This window comes from Geotrypetes seraphini, chromosome 1 (assembly GCF_902459505.1).
Source record: "Geotrypetes seraphini chromosome 1, aGeoSer1.1, whole genome shotgun sequence".
NCBI classification, from domain to species: Eukaryota; Metazoa; Chordata; class Amphibia; order Gymnophiona; family Dermophiidae; genus Geotrypetes; species Geotrypetes seraphini.
The window spans coordinates 30,912,384-30,934,408 of NC_047084.1; the positions used below are offsets into that span (position 1 = coordinate 30,912,384).

Consider the following 22,025-nt stretch of genomic DNA (forward strand, 5'->3'; position numbering starts at 1 on the left):
GGGGAAATCCTGAAAACCTGACTGGAATACGGCTCTCGAGGACCGGAGTTCCCTACCCCTGCAATAGATGAATGTGTTAGGCACTTCTGCTAGGATAATTTTAAAGTGAAAATACCTGTGTACTTTTACCTCAGTGATGCAGCCACAGATAGGCCTTGCGGTCGAGTTGGGTTTGGGCCCCCCCTTCCTCTCCCCAAATTGAGGCATTGTCTATCTTTGGCTAGTGAAGGTCCCTAAGTCCCACCTGCAGAAGCCCTCCTCCACTTGAGGCCTAACAATTGGTGGCACTTGTCTTTGGCCGCCATCATGCTGCCCCCCCCCCCCGCCAGCCAACCCCCATGAATATGCAAGAACAAACAAGTACAGGGGGCAGATCTCTTCCGTGTATACTCAGTTTTGAGAGAAGGGAAGGGGGCCTTGTATGTTGGCAGCCAAGGAAAAGCAGCGCCATCTGCCAGCTTTGGGAAAAGCAGGGCTTTCATTGACAGGGAATGGGGACTCCTGCCAGTTCAGGCATGTGTGATCATGGGGGGAGGGATGTGGAGAGCATGGGGCAAAATTTTGTGCCCCCAAAAGTCTGGTTATGCACTTGTTTTACCTTACAAATTATGTAAAATCACTGGAGTGAAAAACATGCACATACTTTTCACCTATGCAGGAAATTCTAAATTTACCCTCACTGCAGAGATTTTCTGTAGTGATTTTCTGCTGCTCTCCTTCTGCCTTTCTCAGTTCTCTCACCATCCCTTTATCTGTATCAGAAACCTCTCTGCACCTTTCAAGGCTGGCAAGTCTATCTAATGTAAGCCTCTTAGGACAATTTTTGTATCTATTACTCAGGGATCCTTTTACTAAGGCGTGCTAGCCATTTTAGCGAGCAGTAAACACTAACGTGCGCTAAGGCATCCATAGGATATAATGGGCGCATTCGCGCACATTAGCATTTCACACATGCTAAAACAGCTAGCGCGCCTTAGTAAAAGGACCCCTCCGTCTCCAAGCATATTTTCACTGATATTCTATAATTTTAAGGCCAAAAACAGATTGACAGTGCAATTGTACTGAACTTTTGATGACAGATTTCTTCTAGAATTTTCAACAAAATAATTCCACTGTCTGAAAAGTATTTTTGTATTCTGATTTAACAGGATCACTGTAACTTTCTATCATTTCCTTTTACTTTAAAAAATATTTGATGTTTATAGAGGCTATTAAGGTATAAACTTTAGAGATACCTTATACATTTTGGGTTAATATTGGCACCCAATAGTAGTCAGCTAACTTCTGCAAATATGTCAACTGTGACACCAAGGTTACCAAGCAAAAATGACAATGTAAAAAAGTCAGATATTTAAGAAAGCATGTAAAAAGTCCAAAATCTCAAAGCATATTTCATTTATTGTCAATTCTGTTTTGAAAATAATTTTAAAACAATGCTCAAAGTTTTTCCAAGAAACATATTTCACAAATACCTATATACAAAGTACAAATCCTTCGTCAGGAACTAAGTTAGAATCTTGGCAGCAAGCTACCATTTTCCTCTAATTTTTCAAACAGGTTTAAACTGCGCAGTCTGGATTCTCTCTCTCCATCTTTCCACAAAATAATGAGATGGTCTGCAGAGCAGGTTACTAGCCCGTGCTCTGGAAAATACAGGAACATCTGAAATGAAGCAGAAAAACTAACATGAAACTAACACTGAATTCAACTGTAAGCAGAAAATGTTGTAAAAATATATTTTTATTTCTGTCCAATACTTCTAATCCAAAGCTGCCTGTTTTCAATAAACATATTATTTTTAAAAAAACACCAAAAAAACATACCTAGAGGAATCCTGTCCAGTGTTATTGACAAATTGGGGGATGTCTCAGCACTATTAAGCTGCGAGACCCCCTCCTTTACAAAGCCGCGCTGAGGTAACAGCTCAGACATTCATAGGAATTCTATGAGCGTCGTGGTAGCCGGCACTAAAAATGCCAGCGTAGCTTTGTAAAGGAAGGAGTTAGAAGGGCATTTTTGATACTGCATCTAAGTCCTACTTTGGAAGTTTCCCGAAAGACATCCAAAAGTCGAGATGGGGAAACATCTATTTCAAAACCGCTAGATGTCCAAATTTATTTTTTTGAAAAAGACCTATTTGGCCATTTTTGAATATAAAAACGTCTATGTCTAAAACATCCAAATCAAGACTATTTGGATGTGGGAAGGAACCAGCATCTTAATGGATTGGCCACGCAGACATCCCAAAAGGGCAGTGAGGCACCTTAGGGGGCACTGCTGAACTTCACATAAAGGGTGCCAGGTACGTATTTCACCAGAACCCCCTTTTAGTGCATGGTGAGCATGGCAGTACAATAGGTTTTGATGGGTTCACACTTTCCACCATGAATGTGGTTAGAGTGGCTTATGGGCCTGGGTCCTCCTCTCTATGGTTCACTAGCCCACCCACCAGGCTACTTAAGACACCTGTGTGCTGCTCAACTAGGCTTTCCCATACCAGGTACTGCTGTTCTAGATACAGGTATGTACTATTTCATTTTTTATCTTTGGGGGTTGGGAGGGGGTCAGTGACCACTGGGGGAATAAGGGGGGGGGGGAGCATCTGGTCAGTTTGGGTACCTTTTTGACTCTTATTCACTTTTAAAACAGGTCTAACTCCGAACATCTAAATGACACCCTAGACGTCTTTTAAAAGGTTTGATTATCTCTGCAAGATGTCCACGTGCCAAGCCCATCCAAATCATGCCTTTTACATGCCCCCTTAACATTTAGGGATAAGGGATAGGGACTTGAATACTGCCTTTTTGTAGTTACACAATCATATTCAAGCAATTTCCCTATCTGTCCTGGTGGGCTCACAAACTATCTAATGTACCTGGGGCAGTGGAGGATTAAATGACTTGCCCAGGGTCATAAGGAGCAGTGTGGGGTTTGAACCCCCAACCTCAGGGTGCTGAGACTGTAGGTTTGACCACTGTACTACATGTCCTGGAGGGCGAATGCCTGCAATACATCTAAAAAATTAGTTTTGAAAATCGGTGCTTGGACGTTTTGGCAATTAAAACATCCATGTGCCAGTTTGCTGTTTTTAGACCATCTGCATTTTTTGAACGAGTCCCTTAGTAAAATTAAAATGCACTAAATTTGCAAGATAAACAATGGTGCCGCTGCTGTTCATATTCATTCTCAATATTCTTCTCCACCACAAATCCTTACAACCATTAAATAGCTACATTTTTCAGCTTACCAACCATTATCTTCCATCTTTTCTATTGCTCTTGAGCTCCAAATATTCACTCATCCATCGTTTACCTCTCGCCCCGAGACTTATTATGCTTTTCACCAAACGGAATCTCACTAAAACTCGCTTGCCACCGCTAATATAACCATAACTAGTCTTTAAGCCCATTACATTAACGGGTACTAGAATAGATGTGTGTGTCTGCCTTTCTTTCTTTTTCTCTCTCTCTCCTTCCTCGGCTGTCCACCACCACCCCTTGCCTGCTCCCCCGTGTCCAGCAGCAGCCCTTCTCCCTTCGTTTTACATCTCCCCTGTCCAGCAGCACCCCTTCTCCCTTCATTTTACCTCCCCCCCCGTCCAGCAGCACCTCTTCCCTGCTCCCCCCTGTCCAGCATCCGGCTTCCTGGTCATTTGCGTCTGCCCTACTCTTCAAAGCAGCCTGCTGAGGTTCGCGGCCCGCTGTAGCGAACCTCGCAGGCTACTCTGCACGTCAGTAGCACGTTCCCTCTGACACGATCCCGTACGGCAGAGGGAACGTGCTACCGAGGTGCAGAGTGGCCTGAGAGGTTCGCTACAGCGGGCCGCAAACCTCAGCAGGCTGCTTTGAAGAGGAGCGGTGGCAGCGGTTGGTGAGTGAGGGTGGGAGGGGGAAGTCGCCGGCGTGTTTCCTGCCTCAGTGTTCGAAAATGGAATTCGGTACGCACCCAGAGACCACGGTGGCAAGGATCACGCTGTCCTAAGTGCGCATGCACGCTTAGGGTTTTATTATAGAGAATTAGTACCACATTCTCAAACATTCAAAGATGCACCCCCTGCTAAGAAAACTACTTTGCCTCCATGTCCATTAAGTCTGTATGTTATATCCACACTGTAAATGCTGAAATCTAAGACCCTTTGTCTATACTGTAAAAGCTGTGTACTCTGTATTTCTCACTAAAGTATGTCCACTCATAATATGAATGTACTCTTGTAACCCGTTCTGGGCTCCTTTGGAAGGTTGGGCTAAATAAATGACTAAATAAATAAATAAAATAAATTACATCTCCTCATACTCTTTTCCTCTTGTTCCTTTCAGCTGCGACACCAACCGCAATCCTGGTCCTTGGTAGCTGGTGATGTCTACAATCTTCTCTCTATTCCCCTTCTTCTTACCTCCTTTCTCTTGTTCCCTACACAATGCACACACAGTTTCCAATAAGCTTAGTTTCATTCATGAGATTTATTTCTCAACCCATCCACCTTCTTGTTCTGAGACAGGGACATGGCTTTCCAGCGAGGATTACTGCTGTCGTGGAGGTTTTCTCCCTCACCCCACATATGGTTGCTTTTGGTGGTGGTGTTCAGCTGCTATTTTCTTTCTCCTGCAAATTTAACCCTCTCTTCTATCTCAATCCCACCATATCACATCTTTTTCACCCTACTTTCTCTCTCTGTATAGCTGATATCTACTATCCCTCCTGAGAAGTTCCAATCCTCTTTTGTTAATTTTGATTTCTGATTTTCCTTCTTTAAGGAACTATCTTCCCTCTTCACTTACTCTTGGAGTAACTTTAACTCTGATGACCCCTCCAACTTTCTTGACTTAAAGTTCCTTGCCTTAACCTCCTTTTTTGATCTGTAAAGTACATGCTACTGTTCCCACTCATCATTGCCTTGATTTAGTCCTTTTTACCAAATGTGCTCTCGCCATATTCTCCACTTCTGGTCTTCCTCTCTCTGACCACCATTTAATGCCTTTCAACCTTAAACATCTTCCCCAGCATCCTCATCCTGTCACTACAGTACAAGAATAAACACTATACTCTTTTCTACTTTGGAAGCTCTTCAACTCCCTCCAAATCTTTGCTTACTTTAATACTTTACTTTCTAAATTCCTGCACCCATTTTTTACAGAGCATCTCTGGTTCACATCCTGCTCCCATACCAAGCTTTTTTTTTTTTTTTTTTACCGTGCTGCTTGTGCGCTGCCAGTTTGGAACTTACCATGGAATGTGGTGAGCCATTTTAAGGTGCAGTAAAAGTGTGCTAGTAATAGGTCTCCAAAGCTAGAAGCATAAATCTTTTGAATATTGGCCCCTAATTGCCTGCCTGCTCCTTGGTTGACAGGGTCTGCTAATATCAAGCTTCTGAAGCACATGTGAATGCCTGAGGAGGGCGTGTTTAACTTTGAGTGCATAAGTTGAGGGTTGTGCTTTAGAAGCAAGCAGCTCATTGACAGTTCAGCTCCCTCAAGGTTAAAAGCTTTGGGATTAGGAAAAGCGGCTTGTATGTGCAGTTCTGGTCACCACATCTCAAAAAAGCTATAATGGAATTAGAAAAGGTACAGAGAAGGGTGAAAAAATGTTAACAGGGATGGGACGACTTCCCTATGAGAAAATGCTAAAGCAGCCAGGGCTCTTCAGCTTGGAGAAGAGACAACTCAGGGGAGATACGATAGGAGCTTTATTGAATACTGAGTAGAGTGGGTAGACATGAATCGCTTGTTTACACTTTCCAAAAATACTAGGACTAGTAGCAATAAAGCTACTAGGTAGTAAATTTAAAACAAGCAGGAGAAAATATTTATTTAGTCAATGTGTAAATGAACTCTGGAATTTGATGCCAGAGAATATGGTACAAACAGTAAGCTTAGCAGGGTTTAAAAAATCTGCTACTTATTCCTAGAATAAAGCAGCATAAAATCAGTTTAACTTTTTTGGGATCTTGCTAAGTACTTCTGACCTGGAGTGGTCACTATTGGAAAAAGAATAAGGGCTTGATGGACCTTCGGTCTGTTCCAGTATGGCAGCTCTTATATTTAAGGCTGCATGTTAATCACAATTAATGCCTTAATTATTAACTGCATCCAGTCCTTCTGCTGCTGGCCTCCTCCCCTCCATCAGCATAGTCTAGTTTCTCTCCTTCCCCTCCCAATCCTGACTGCAGCTCTGCTCTGGCCCCTTCCCCCCAAGCCCCTGCAGCAGTACCCTTTATCTTATGAAAGCCAATCTCTGGCCCCGCAACCAGCAGCAGCCTATTGAAAGGCTGCATGGGGCCTGCACCAGGCCTTCTCTCTGACCCGGCTTGCCCCCTTCTGAAGTAACTTCCTGCTTTGAGAAGGGGGCGGGCTGAGTCAGAAGGAAGGTCCAGTGCAGCCTTTCAATAGGGTTGCTGCTGGTTGCGGGGCCGAAGATCTGCTTTCAAAAGGTAAAAGGTGCCGATGCAGAAGCATGGGGGGTTATTAGGCTCGGCAGTTGGGGTCGGGGGGGGGGGGTGTCAGGATTGGCAGTCAGATCTGGATGAGACAGATTCAGGACTATACAGAGGGGAGAAGGAGGGAATCGAAATTTGGACTTGGGGCTGGGATAGGGCAGGAGAGAGCTGGACCTAGAGCTAGGGGGCGGGTGTGAGAGAAATAGTTGAAACTGGGGCTAGTGGGGAAGGGTGAGAGAGAAATAAGGAAAGGAAAGAGCCTGGGAATTGTACACTGCCTTTTTTGAAGTTTTATAACCACACTCAAAGCGGTTTACACATAGGTACTTTAAGCATTTTCCCTATCTGTTGCAGTGGGCTCACTATCTATCTAATATACCTGTGGCAGTGAAGGATTAAGTGACTTGCCCAGGGTCACAAGGTGCAGCACGAGGTTTGAACCCACAAACTCAGGGTGCTGAGACTGTAGCTTTAAAAACTATGCGAGTGTACCTTTATTGGAATTTATTAGCTGCCTTTCCATGAAGAGATTCACCCAAAGCAGTTTACAATATATTGAATAGTAATCAGGTACACTTAAGTGTTTTTCCCTATCTGTCCAGGCAGGCTCACAATTTAATTATGGTACCTGAAGCAATGGAGGGTTAAGTGACTTGCCCAGAGTCACAAGGAGCAGACTGGGATCAAACTCACCACCTCAGGATAAGGCAGCAGCTCTAAAGAGAGGAGAGGAACAGAGTTACGCTATAGGTTTCACTGCAGATTGTGAACCAGAGCACGTAAGGCCCTGTGTACCTGAATGAGGCCCTTTGGGTTGACAGCAATTTCCTCCATATATATATATATTTTAAAAAAAAAAAAAAAAAAAAAAAGAAAAGAAAATCACAACTTTTCCTCACGCCATGAGAGGGCTACACCCACTAAGCAGATCAGAAAATTGTAAAACTGAGATGACAGTGCCCACGTTCAGCACAAGAAGGCCACCACAGCACCTGATTGGCTAAGAAAATGATGACAAGTTTGAGAGAGCAGTTCTGGACCAGCAGCCTGCGGCAATTTAAAACTACTGTGCCTGCATTAGACTGTGGCCACAGAGAATACCTACTACTTATCATTTCTATAGCGCTGTTAGATTTACACAGCAATATACATTCAAGACAGCGTCCCTGCTCAGAAGAGCTTACAATCTAACAGATAAACATGACAAGTAGGGGGTTGGGAAAGTTCACCAGGCATAAATGCCCTACAGCAAGTGGGGTTAGAACAAGTAGGGGGTTGGGGAGTTCATCAAGCATAAAAGCAATTGGGGGGTTAGGAGTTGGAAGCAACCTCAAAGAAGTGGATTTGAATATAGCCAGGGACGGAGCTTGACGTAGTGATTCAGGGAGTCTGTTCCAGGTGTAAGGCACAACAGGAGAGAAGGAACTGATTTTTACCTCTACATTCCAAGTCAGGCCATAAGATTTTCCCAGCAATTTTTGCTGGAAGTGACATCCTAAATGAATATGAAATTGGTTGCAATTAAGAGAAAAGCTTTCCACTACTTCAGACCACATTTATGGAATAAACATCCTCTGGAATGGCTTTAAGAATCACAGAATTGTACATTTCATATTTTTAATCAATATTGTTTTATTTGTATACTTATAATTGTTTTTATTAGTAATATCATAAACTGCTTTGGGCCCAGCCATATGTAGTATATAAAATTTTATAAAGTCCTTTATAAAATACTTTCAAGTACCATATTATCAATTCTGTAGTTCTGACTGGAAATCCATATAAAGTGTATTCTCATTGGAAACATGGCTGGATCTTATAAACCAAAGCTAATGAAGACTTGAAAACTATAACAAAAATAAGATTCCCTGGAAAAAGATGACAGGAAAAGCTAGACGGTTAGAACCTAATATCTATCTTCATGACCAAACCATGTCAGAATTTATAGACACCTCTCATCCAAATGCACAAATCCAATGAACGAAAGGAGCTCTTATGACTTTATAATTGCCATAAGAATTGCCATCCTGGGACAGTCCAAAGGTCCATCAAGTCCAGTATCCTGTTTCCAACAGTGGCCAATCTAGGTCCCAAATATCTAACTAGATCCTAAGTAGTAAAACAGGTTTTATGCTGCTTATCCTAGGAATAAGCAGTGGATTTACCCCAAGCTACCTCAATAATGGCCTATGGACTTCTCTTTTAGGAAATTATCCTAAGTTACTTTTCTTTACTGTGATGGAGCAATAAGCAGAGAGAATATCTGTCTTTTGTGAACAAAATTTGTAAAACCCTTCAGTTTCAAACACCAGATTTAAAAATCTTATATAATGGTAGATTGCATTAACAAAGCAAAAGCTTGATATTTTTGATAAGTGGAGTGATAGAAACTTTTTGTGTGCTCAGAAAGATATTTATTTACTTGACAAGTTCTTTGACCTTGTGCCTCAATATTCAGATATGTATAAACAGGGTAAAAATTAATTTCTAGAGTGTAAGAACATATCTTGGCTTTAGTCATTTTAAGATTGAGAGAAAAAGAAAAGGAATACCAGATCTACAGACCAAGATTGCTCTGCTCTGGCCCCCTCCTCCCAAGCCCCTGCAGCAGTACCCTTTATCTTATGAAAGCCAATCTCTGGCCCCGCAACCAGCAGCAGCCAGACAAAATATAAGTTTGAGAGTATGTTATTAATGAAAAGGAGAAGATGATAATAAAGTGCTGGACGCCTATGTATTTTATGGTTTGCCTTTCTTGTTTTGTATTGTGGGCGTATTTAGTGTTGATGTAATGTTATAATACTGCATGTAAGTTTGTAACCCGCCCTGGGAAAGGGCGGGATATAATGATTAAACAAAACAATGCTCACCACCATAGTTGTTATTTCAAGAATGAAATCTACTGAAAAAAACTATTCTACCAGATGCATGTCTATGTCCCCTGTAAAATATTGTACCTGTACAGCTGATGAATGTCCAATCAAATCGCCAATAAGCTCTACAGAACTTTGAACAGCATTGTCCTGCATCTTTTTAAGTGTCTGACTCGGTTGCTTGCCTGCTTTTCCAAATCCCCACACATTGAAGAAACCTAAACAAGTAAAAGATTACAAGATGTCACTTTGAAAAAAAAAATATTAGATTTCATTGTTTAAGAAAACATAGTTAAAATACACTATTACTATTCATCATTTCTATAGCGCTGCTAGATGTACGCAGCACTGTACATTAAAACATTCAAGAGATAATCCCTGCTCAGTAGAACTTACAATGTAATTACACAGACCAACAGGACAAGTAGGGGGTTATGGAGTTTCTCAGGCATGGGCACTATACATAGTGGATGACAGCCGAGAAAGCTCATTAGGCTCATTCAATGTGCCTGGCTATTCTGTCCATACCAAGGAAATATCGCAGCTGTGACTCACAGAATATGACCACTGGCTAAGGTTTCTTTTTTTTTTTAGTTCAAATGTTTTTATTCAGAAATTTTTTTAACAATAAAAAGGAATATCACAAACGATGTAAATGTGATCAGAATAACAGGAAAAGGTCATTTCTACAAGTATCCATATAGTGCCGATATATGCAAGAGTATAAAATGTAAATAATGCAAGAGCGCAGAACATTTGTCTAAGGAAGAGTTATAGGTTTAGAGTAATTGAATTTATAATAAAGAATTATTATAACTTGCAATATTCACTTATTGGTGACCAGACCTTATCGAAAGATGCTAAAGCACCCATTCTTTCTGCCACAATTCATAGTAACATAGTAGATGACGGCAGATAAAGACCCGAATGGTCCATCCAGTCTGCCCAACCTGATTCAATTTAAATTTTTTTTTTTTTTAATTTTTTCTTCTTAGCTATTTCTGGGCAATAATTCAAAGCTTTACCCGGTACTGTGCTTGGGTTCCAACTGCCGAAATCTCTGTTAAGACTTACTCCAGCCCATCTACACCCTCCAGCCATTGAAGCCCTCCCCTGATGTACAATTTATTGTTTCAATTGCTCTGTTTCAAAGACTCGATACACACGTATTTGCTGTATCTGCAGTAATTTAATATTTACTCTGGATTTATTAGAGTGTCTTTTTGAATGAATTGAGGCTTTGCCTTGAGACATATTGTACTCTGCAAGACTCCTGAGGCAGGCTAGGTTGGCTGAAACATGTGCGTGTCGAGTCTTTGAAACAGAGCAATCGAAACAATAAAGCAGTTTATTTCATAAGAACATAAGCATTGCCTCTGTTGGGTCAGACCAGAGGTCCATCATGTCCAGCAGTCCGCTCACGCGGCAGCCCATCAGGTCTAGGACCTGCATATTAATTCTCTATCTATACCCTTCAATCTCCTTTTCCTTCAGGAAAACATCTAATCCTTTCTTTAAACCCAATATCGTACTCTGTCCTACCACATCCTCTGGAAGCGCATTCTAGGTGTCCACCACCCTCTGGGTGAAGAACTTCCTAGCATTGGTTCTGAATCTGTCTCCTCTTAATTTATCCGAATGCCCTCTTGTTCTTGTAGTCTTTGAAAGTTTGAAGAATCTGTCCCTCTCCATTTTCTCTATGCCCTTCATGATCTTTTAAGTCTCTATCATGTTCCCTCTAAGCCTCCGCTTTTCCAGGGAAAAGAGCCCCAGTTTCTCCAATCTTTCAGCATATGAAAGGTTTTCCATACCTTTTGTCAATCTCGTCGCTGTTTTCTGAACCCTCTCGAGTATCGCCATATCCTTCTTAAGGTACGGCGACCAATATTGGACGCAGTACTCCAGATGCGGGCGCACCATCGCCCAATACAACGATAGGTTAACTTCTTTCATTCTGGCTGTAATACCTTTCTTGATAATACTTAGCATTCTGTTCACCTTTTAGAGGCTGCTGCGCACTGTGCCGGCGGTTTCATTGTCTTGTCTACCAGTAGCCCCAAGTCCTTCTCTAAGCTACTTTCTCCCATTACCAGCTCTCCCATTGTGTAGTTGTACCTCGGATTTCTGTTTCCTACATGCAAGACTTTACATTTCTCTACACTGAACTTCATCTGCCATCTCGTCGCCCACTCCCCTAGTTTGTTCAGGTCCTTTTGTAAATCTTCGCAGTCATCTTTAGTCCTAGCCCCATTAAATAGTTTGGTGTCGTCTGTGAATTTTATTACTTCGCACTTCGTCCCTGTTTCTAGATCATTTATAAATACATTGAATAGAAGTGGTCAAAGCACCGACATCTTCACTATTTATTTGTGTGATATCTGCTTGTGGGGGTGATTCTCCTGTGTTGTTCAAATTTGCTTGTCTTTGTTTCAAATCTATTCTAGGTTTGGCCCCCATATACCTGGTTTCCCATTTTAATTTGTATTGTTCCATCAGGCCTACACGCAGAGTTTAGCCACCCAACAATAAAAGCCTGCCGATATAAAAGATACCTGGACAGAACCCTTGCTTTCCAAGCAGGTCAACAGAACGGTTGGCTGGGTAACATCATTAAGCACTCCTCATCCTATCTTAGCTTTAGAAAACGAGTTAAAACAAGCTTGTTTAACCGATTTGTGACCAAGAACTCTTAAAGCCTTATCTCTGTATTCTACTTACATGTACTCGATGTCCCTACATTGTGACTATCACTCTGACTTTCTCCCTTTCTCTGATTACCTCTTTAACCTACCTACATGTATTCGACGACTTTCATTGTAATTATTTTGCTGATTGTCCAGCTCTTCTTATTGTAAACCACCTTGAACTACTATGGCTTTGGCGGTATACAAGAATAAAATTATTTTTTTATTATTATTTAAACACCATATTCCACCATGTGTTATAGTCCAGATGTGAAGTGTCTTTCCAGCAGTTAAGAATGGATTTCATTGCTATTAATAATGAACCTGGGACATTAGATCATTTCTTATTTTATTGTCCCTTGATACTTCAATTTTGGAGATCCATTTGGGATCAGATAAACAAAGTAATGGAAATCCACTGGCACTTACATATGATACGGTGCTATTTGGCACTATGATGAGAGCTAAAAGCCAAATACCATCTCACAATAATAAACTTCTATTTATTATGACAGGGGTTGCCATTCAGCTTATTCTAAGGAATTGGAAAAACTGGGATAGACTGAACTATACCTTTTGGTGGAAGTCTATAGGTTATATTTTTAAGATGGAACGAAGTATGGCTATACATCAGGGACATTATAAGAAGTTTCTGAAGATTTGGGAGCCATTGACAAAATTTTGCAAAGAGTGATTAGTGATTATGCCCTTTGGTCATACACGTCAAGGGTGGGAGGGCGGGTTGGAATGTATTTTTCAATTTCTCAATTTGAGTGTATTTTTTATATAATTGGGGGATGATATATCTATTTGTCATAAATTATAATTGTAAATGTATTTAAGTGCTTTTATAGAGTTATATGATATCCTGCACTTAATCATGGCTTTAAAATGAATAAAGAAATTAAAAATAATAATAATAAACATTTTAACAATTTTGCTTTATTAGGGTCAATTATGGATTTCAAACCATATTCACCACCTATAACAACGGTATAAGATAACGGATCATCTACAGATAGGATACCACTAATCCTTTCCATATTTCTGTCCAAAAGGTTTTTAGCTACTGACAATGGAAGAGCATGTGGTCTAACATTCTAGTATCTAAGTTGCAAGACCAGCAAATGTTAGATTTATGCTTATCAATATTGGGCAGTTTGTAAGGAGTCTGATTAGCCCTGTGTAGAAGAAAGTATGCAGATTGTATAATCAATGAAGATCTCAAGGACTTAAAGGGTGATAGCCATATGCTAGGCCACCATTCCTCTTCTTTGTTATCATGAGACCAAATATTGTGAAGAGCAAACGATTCAATATAATTAGCATCTTGCAATATCTTATACCAGTTAGAAGCTTCACCTTTTTTTCTTGTGGAATGTATAACAAAGCTGAATATAAGAAGAATCAACTTCAGATAAACAATGGTATTTAAAACTGCTTTTTATACAATAGCTAAGCTGTAAACATCTGAAAAATTGGTTACTGGGAAGACTGTATTTTGCAACAAGGGGCTGGAAAGATAACCAATTAGTTATAATTGGCCTTCATGCCATATTTCTAGTCTTTGAGAAGATGGCCAGTTGATGACATTTCCTTGTATTTTGAATTAAGGATTGTTTCAAATAGGAGATAGAGTCATTCCATTTGTTTTAATGTAGTATGACCATTTAGCACAACTAAAGCTTCTTTAGTGGATCGAATCACTATCTCTTCATTAGGGATATGCAGCAAAGGCATGAATGATAAATATTTCAGTTGTGTTGGTCCATAACGGTGTTCTTCAATTAACTGCCAGGTAGAAGATAAATTGATATCAGAATCTATTAGCCAAACTGAACCTTGGTGTAACAAAAATGTTATATGGTACTCATAAAAATTTTGGAAATTAACACCACCTTGGATTTTTTTGCATTTTAATTTCTTGAGAGCAAGAAGCGGAGTTTTGTTATTTCATAAAAACTTTGATAAGACTAACTCTATTTAGTTGTGTACTTGTTTTTTGAAAAGGAAGGGAATCATGCTTTAAGTATAGTTTATTTAGGAATAACCATAATTTTAATGATGTCTAGGTGACCTCAACAAGCTAATTTTAAGGGAGATCATCTGTCAGTTAAGGATTTTATATGCTCCAAAATATAGTTAATATTATATTCCATAGTTTCTGTTATAGTTGGACCAAAGAATATTCCTAAATATTTCAGCTTAGAGGGAGCCGATTTCAACTGAAGTTTATCAATGATATTATCAAAGAGACCGTTAAGAGGCATTAGTTCAGTTTTGGATATGTTTAGTTTATATCCAGATACCACGGCATATTGATCAAGGGTCTTAAGATGTGGGTGATGGATTCAGGAGTGAGGTAGAACAAATCATCTTCAGCATATACTGATAATTTGGCTTCTACTGTACCATATTTGACTCCTTTTATATCCTAGTTGTTCCTTATTGCAATTAGGAGAGGTTCTAATGCTATATTAAAGAGCAATGAAAACGGACATAAGAACTGCCATACTGGGACAGACCAAAGGTCCATCAAGCCTAGTTTCCTGTTTCCAACAGTGACCAACCCAGGTCCCAAGTACCTAGCTAGATCTCAAATAGTAAAACAGATTTTATGCTGCTTATCCTAGGAATAAGCAGTGAATTTCTCCAAGCCATCTCAATAATGCCCTAAGGAGTTCTCTTTTAGGAAATTATCCAAACCTTTTTTAAACCCTGCTAAGCTAACATTCTTCAGGATTAAATTCCAGAGTTTAATTAAACATTGCTTCATCGCTAGTCCTAGTAATTTTGGAAAGAGTAAACAAGCAATTCACATCTACCCTTTCCACTCCATTCAGTATTTTATAGACCTCTGTCATATCACCCCTGAAATGTTTCTTTTCTAAGTTGAAGAATCCTAGCCGCTTTAGCCTTTCTTCATAGAGAAGTTGTCCAATCCCTTTTATAATTTGTCGCCCTTCTCTGTACCTTTTCTAATTCCGCGATATATTTTTGGGGGATACAGCGACCAGAATTGCACAAAGTATTCAAGGTGAAGCCTTACCATCGAGTGATACAAGGGCATTATAATATTTTCATCCTTGTTTTCCACTCCATTCCTGATAATTCCTAACATTCTATTTGCTTTTTTAGCTGTCACCACACATTGAACTGAGGGCTTCAACGTATCCTCAATGATGACACCTAGATCATTTTCCTGGGCAGTGACTCCTAACTTGGAGCCTTGCTTTACATAGCTATAGTTTGGGTTCCCCTTTCCTACAAGCATCTGTGCAAGTGTGCAAGCAAGTGTATAGAGATTTGTTTGAGTTTATCTGATTCATCAGAATTGGTACCGGTAACACCCCCACATCTTCCTCAGTGAAGACCGAAGCAAAGAATGAATTTAATCTCTCCTTATGGCCTTGTCTTCCCTGAGAACCCCCTTTATCTCTCAGTCATCTAGTAGTCCAGCTGATTCTCTTCCCTGTTTCTTGCTTTTAATATACCTAAAAAAAGTTTTACTGTGTCTTTGTACTTCCAGCGCAATCTTTTTTTCAAGGTCTCTCTTTGCCTTCCTTATTAACGTCTTGCATTTGACTTGCCATCCTTGTGCTGTTTACAATTATTTTCAGTCTCATCCTTCTTCCACTTTCTGAAGGATTCTCTTTTAGTTCCAATAGCTTCCTTCACCTCACTTGTTAATCACACTGGCTGCCATTTGGTCTTTCTTCCTCCTTTTTTAATACATGGAATATATCTAGTCTGGGATTCTAGGATGGTATTTTTGAATAACATCCATGAATGATGTAAATTTTTGACCTTTGCAGTTGCACCTCTTAATTTTTTCCCCCATTCTCCTCATGTTATCATAGTCTGCTTTTTAAAAGTTAAATGCTGTTGTATTGGATTTCCTGTGTGAACTTATTACAGGGATTATATCAAATCTAATCATGTTATGATCACTGTTATCAAGCAGCCCCAGCACCGTTACCTCCTGCACCAATTCATGTGTTCCACTAAGAACTAGATCCAGAATTGCTTCACCTCTTGTTGGTTCCTGAACCAGCTGCTCCATAAAGCAGTCCTTGATTTCATTAAGGAATTTTATCTCCCTAGCATGCCCTGATGTTACATTTACCCAGTCAATATCGGGGTAGTTGAAATCACCCATTATTACTGTGTTACCCAGTTTGTTAGCCTCCTTAATTTCTGATAACATTTCAACATTTGTCTGTTAATTTAACTATAAACATAGATATATTGCCATTATTTGTAAGACCACTTTTATTTATTTTTTTATTTATAAGATTATTCATTTATTACAACAAATAAAAACTATAAGCAAATACTGTAAGACCACTTTTAAATGATAACTATTTTCTAGGGTAGTTGATCCTCAGCTCTGATAAAACTTTTTCTCTGGGGTAAAACAAGACTAATGGCATTTCATTGTACAGTTATATTTTGTATGGAAATGACAGCAGACCTGTAGAAACAGCTTCGGCTGAGAAGTGTTTCCTTTCTCGTATCTCCCAAATGCGGACACTACCATCTTCTGAACACGAAATTATCTGTCTGTTAGAATACAGAAAGAATTCAAACAATATTCAGGAAGAACATAGGAAAGTAATTTAACAAACTGTGGTTGTTCTAGTGACGCAGTGTACTGTACACTCATTCTTGTATCCCTGTGTGACAGTCTCTTCCCTATTTGCTTCCTTTTCATTAGTCGTGCCAAGTTCTATATACAGAGAAATTATTTCTCATTACTTGGTACTAATATGAACAGAAAATTAATTCAGAAACAAAAGAACTTGTGGAGAATTGATGTTCAAAATGAAGACTTTATTAGAACAAATAGATAATCCACATAAAAATGTCTAGGGCCTGAACCACTGGAAACATATGGACCCAACACAGTCCGTGTTTCGACACTACTGTCTTCTTCATGATAAAAAATGTATGTATGAAATAAAATATGTCTAAATATATACTATGTGAAAGTGAAATAAGACCAATTTCTCGTGAGAAAGCATAAGTGATATGTGGAAAGTTTGACAAATATATATTTGTGAAAATGGTGAATGGTGTCGTATTGCTACAGGAAATAAGATTACCGAATCTAATCTTCTCTTTCAGTGCAGGAGGGACAGAAGTCCTGACTACTGGGACATACCAAAGCAGTCCCTTGAGCCTAAGGTAGGGCAGATGAGCTTGCTGCGAGCACTGAGGACCCAAATGTGGTGTCCAACCATGCCGCAACATCCACTCTGCAAAACTTAGCAAAAGTATGGAGAATGGACCATGTAGCTGCCCTACAAATCTCCTTGAGCGGAAATGCTCAGGACTCTGCCAATGACAAGCTACACTTAAAGGGAAACCCTCCAGAGCTGTCCAAGTTAGTGCAAGCCAGCCAAGCAGGTGCACTACAGGATTGCCGCCCTCTCCCCCTGGCTACAGTCCTCTGAACCACAGAATATATCTTATCCCAGGCAGAGCTGTCCCAAGATCTCTGGGAACTTCTATAACATCAGGAAGCCTCAAAATTGGATAAGAAACACAAAAATAATAAAACAGATGCAAAACAGAAAAAAAATGACACCTTCTCAACTCACTTCCAGAAGGAAAACCTGAAAGACTGAGACTTTGCAGTGATACAAGGAGGCGGAGTTGAAGAAAAATGTAAAATGATGCCTTCTGCAATCCTCACAGGTAAATGGAAAAGACCCAATAGTCAGGACTCCTGTTCTTCCTGCACTGGAAATTAACATTACTATTCTCTAGAAGAATATACAAAATTTCTACTTCTGTATTAAAGTCCTTTTATATTCAGTCTATCTTTGTACTATGCACAGACAATTCTTCCCTGTTTTGTACCATTCTTTCCCACTTTTGAGCAATCTAGCTCCTCATTTTAAGACTGTTATTATAACAGATTATGGCTTTAAGCAGGATCTTTTTCTCTCTCAGCTTTTTATTACACTTATCTGGGATGACTTACAAACATAGAAGTCTATAATGTTAGCAGAGAAGCTGTATGCAAGGAGAACAGCTAACAGGTAGATTAAAAAAAAAGTTTTTAACAAAGCTGTGCAGCATTGGCGAATCCAGTATATCAAGAGGCAGTCGGTTTCAGAGAAAACAAGAAAGTAAGATGATGGAACATGAGGAACAGATGGAAGGACAGAAAAAAAGAAAGGTAGAGGGGGTTGGATGGGTATAAACATGGAAGCATATACAGTACATGCCATGGCAAGGATTCTGAAACATTATCAAAATTTCAGAGAAACTATATAAATCAGCAAGGAGGCAGCACGGGACTGATGTGACAGCTTGTAGATGCCTCTCTAGCCTGCAAGGCCTTTCCTCTGCCAAGGCCTGCCCACAGGAATTTGCATCAGAGCAAAGGACCTGCCAACAAGAGACAGCTTTCAGCACTGTCTCTGCCACAACCGGCTACAGCCTTTGAATGACCCTCCCCTAAACTCCTGGGGACCATTTGCAGCACACCAATGTGCTGCAGCATAGAGATTGAAAATAGCTGCTCTAAAACTATTTGTTGAATCATTGATCTGAAACAGAAAGTGGGGCTGAGTAATTTATTTCCCCAGTAAGCCCTCTACTAGTCAACATTCATTTTGTCTCACAAAAAAACATAACTAAAAATATTTATTTACTAAATATGCTATTAAACTCTGGAATTCGTTGACAAAGAATATAGTAAAAGCAATTAGTTTAGCAGGATTTAAAAAAGGTTTGGTTCATTTCCTAAAAGAAGAGTCCATAAGCCATTATTAAGACAGATTTGGGAAAATTGATTTCTAGGATAAGCATAACATTTGTTTTACTTTTTGGGGATCTTGCAAGGTACTTGTGACCTGGATTGGCCACTGCTGGAAACAGGATAATGGGTTTGTGGGAGCTTCAGTCTGTCTCAGTAGGGCAACACTTAAGTTCTTATACGAGGGTCATTTCATAAATAATGCACACTTTTTAAAAATTTACATGTTTATTATTTTTTTCAAGTATTTCTTTACAATCCTTCAATATAGTCTCCCTGCTTTGCAATGACCAAGTTCCAACGTCCGGGAAGTTTCATTATTCCATTCAAGACACCGTTTTTGTTCAGTTGCCGAATGGCTCGGGAACCGGTGGAAGAAAGCTCTTCCAGAGATGCAAAACGATGTCCATACATAGGTTGTTTCAACTTTGGAAAAAGGTCGAAGTCTGGTGGACTCATGTCTGGACTGTAGGGAGCATGAGGTAATACCTCCCAGCCGTATTTGCGTAGTTTTTCAATAACGAGTGGAGAGCTCCATCTTCAAAAGTTGAAACAACCTATGCGTGGACATCGTTTTGCATTTCTGGAAGACCTTTTTTCCGCCGGTACCCGAGCCATTCGGCAACTGAACAAAAATGGTGTCTTGGATGGAATAATGAAGCTTCCCAGAAATTGGGACTCGGTCACTGCAAAGAAGGGAAACTATATTGAAGGATTGTAAAGAAATACTTGAAAAAAAAATAAAACATGTAAATTAAAAAAAAAAAAATAGTGTGCATTATTTATGAAATGATCCTCGTATAAATTTTATTTTTAAGATATATATGTTGCTGTACACTCTAAAAATACAGTACTGTGTTGTAAATTTTTCAGGCTTTCTGAGAGCATAAATCTAGCATAAAACATTATACACTAAGGTGTACGTTCTGAAAGAAAAATGATATTTTTCTCAGTAGCACAATACAAAAAGGAATAGGCCTTAGTACCTGTTTGGAAGTTTTGCAATGTGCAGCACACTTGAGTCATGAGCAGTTCTCTGATAGGCAATCACACGTTTCACTTCAAGATTATATACATAGATTCCTCTTCCTATAGCTGCAAATACACACTGAGAGAAAAATAATCAAAGAGACGTCATTATTTAAGGTAATAAATTTCCAGTGCTGATATGGCACTATGAAGCTAGGTTAGTTTCCCTGTGCTTATCCTTTGAACCTATAAAATTCAACTCATCGGTCTTTGAAGATCAAGCATATCAAATCATCAAAGAAAGGCTGACATTTTGAAGACAGAGAAAAGTTTGCAAATGAATAGCTGATGTTACTAATGTATTCCTCAATTTAAAAAAAATCCCAAAAACTGTACTCTACAATCTGAAATAATAAAACGCTAGCCGCGCATGCGCACTCAACTGCGTGATTCCATTTTCCCTGATCCGACATGTAGGTCCGTGGCCTTGCAGGAGTGCGCATGCGCGACTCCCCAGCCTTGACAACACAAATCGGAAGACGCTGGACAGACAACCCCTGCCCTCTCCAAGCCGGGACTGCAGCCAGCCAACGATCGCCTCCACAGCCCGACGACTCCCCCCTCCCGCACCAACCGCTGCCGCTCCTGTTTGAAGCGGCCTGATGAGGTTCGCGGCCGGCTGTATTGAACCTCGCAGGCCGCTCTCCACATGAAGCACGTTCCCTCTGACGCGATCGCATCAGAAGGAACATGCAACCATATGGAGAGCGGCCTGCGAGGTTCAAAGCAGGCCGCTTTGAACAGGAACAGGAGCGGCAGCGGCGGCAGGAACCATGGATGGATGGGAGGTAAGAACGGGAGGGGAAGCCAGAAAAGGGCTATGGAGCAGGCAGAAAAGGGAGCTATTTTGGTGGGAGGGTTGTGCTGAGTGCACGAAGCAGGCAGGCATTGCACAACGGGGGAGAGGCAAAGGGGGCTGCTTTGGGGGGATGGTTGTGCTGGGGGCTGACAGCAATCATGGGGGGAACAGAAAAGGGCCAGGGAGCAGGCAGCCATGCCACAACAGGGGGCCAGAGGGAGAGCAAAAGGGGGCTACTTTGGGGGGGGTGTTCTGGGGGCAGACAGCAATCAGGGAGGGGGGAGGAACAGAAGTGGGGCCACGAAGCAGACAGGCATTGCACAACAGGGGGAGAGGCAAAGGGGGCTGCTTTGGGGGGATGATTTTGCTGGGGGCCGACAGCAATCATGGGGGGAACAGAAAAGGGCCACGGATCAGGCAGGCATGCCACAACAGGGGGCCAGAGGGAGAGCGAAAGTGGACTGCTTTGGGGGGAGGGGTGTGCTGGGGGCAGACAGCCATCAGGGAGGGGGGGAGGAACAGAAGGGGGCCACGAAGCAGGCAGCCATTGCACAACAGGGGGAGAGGCAAAGGGGGCTGATTTGGGGGGATGGTTGTGCTGGGGGCAGAAAACAATCATGGGGGGGAGGAATAGAAGGGGGCCATGGAGCAAACAGGCATTGCACAACAGGGGGATAGGGGGCTGCTTTGGGAGGAGAGTTGTGCTGTGGGCAGACAGCAATTATGGGGGAGAACAGAAGGGGGCAACGGAGCAGGCAGACATTGCACAACAGGGGGAGAGGGAAAGGAGGCTGCTTTGGGGGGATGGTTGTTCTGGGGGCAGAAAGCAATCATGGGGGGGGGGAATAAGGGGGCCACAGAGCAGGTAGGCATGGCACAACTTGGGGCCAGGGGGGGAGGGAAAGGGGGCTGCTTTGGGGGGATGGTTGTTCTGGGGGCAGAGAGCAATCATGAGGGGGGAACAGAAGGGGGCCAAGAAGCAGGCAGGCATTGCACAACAGGGGGAGAGGGAAAGGAGGCTGCTTTGGCAAGCAGGGGGGCCAGGGAGACAGACAGAAAGAAAGACGCACAGACAAGGGACCAGGGAGAGACACAGACACAAAGAATGACAGACAGACAGCGTCCAGGGAGAGAGAGAGAGACAAATAAAAAACAAAAAAAGACATACAGACATCTACTCTAGCACCCGTTATTGTAACGGGCTTAAACACTAGTAGTCTATAAATCACTACAGCAAAGATAGGTTTTTTCATGGAATACTTTCACAAAAAAAGTAAAGTTGAATTTCTGTGGTCTCAAACAGAACAAACTGCCACAGCTCTGAAAACAATTCCCCTGACATTCAGTGTTATTTATTTTTATTGTAGATTGAAATTTTTCCACTAAATAGAAAAGGATTAAGCAATTCCATGAATAAATAATACATAAGAAAACTCAC

At 41.0% G+C, this 22,025-nt stretch overlaps 1 protein-coding gene across 2 annotated transcripts in view; it reads right to left on the reverse strand.

Annotated features, from left to right (window-relative positions):
• Window positions 1-1,380: 1,380 nt before the first annotated feature.
• The window catches only part of WDR41 (WD repeat domain 41), a 147,037-nt gene continuing 126,392 nt past the window's right edge, over window positions 1,381-22,025 (reverse strand). Inside the window, exons 10-13 of one of the 2 annotated variants that reach the window (XM_033929382.1) lie at window positions 19,746-19,867; window positions 16,465-16,553; window positions 9,391-9,524; window positions 1,381-1,662 (exon numbers count right to left, since the gene is read on the reverse strand). In XM_033929382.1, the coding sequence (XP_033785273.1) occupies window positions 1,510-1,662; window positions 9,391-9,524; window positions 16,465-16,553; window positions 19,746-19,867 (498 nt within the window). In that variant the 3' untranslated portion in view covers window positions 1,381-1,509. The remainder of the gene's footprint in view (window positions 1,663-9,390; window positions 9,525-16,464; window positions 16,554-19,745; window positions 19,868-22,025) is intronic. The other variant, XR_004537944.1, reaches the window with a different exon arrangement.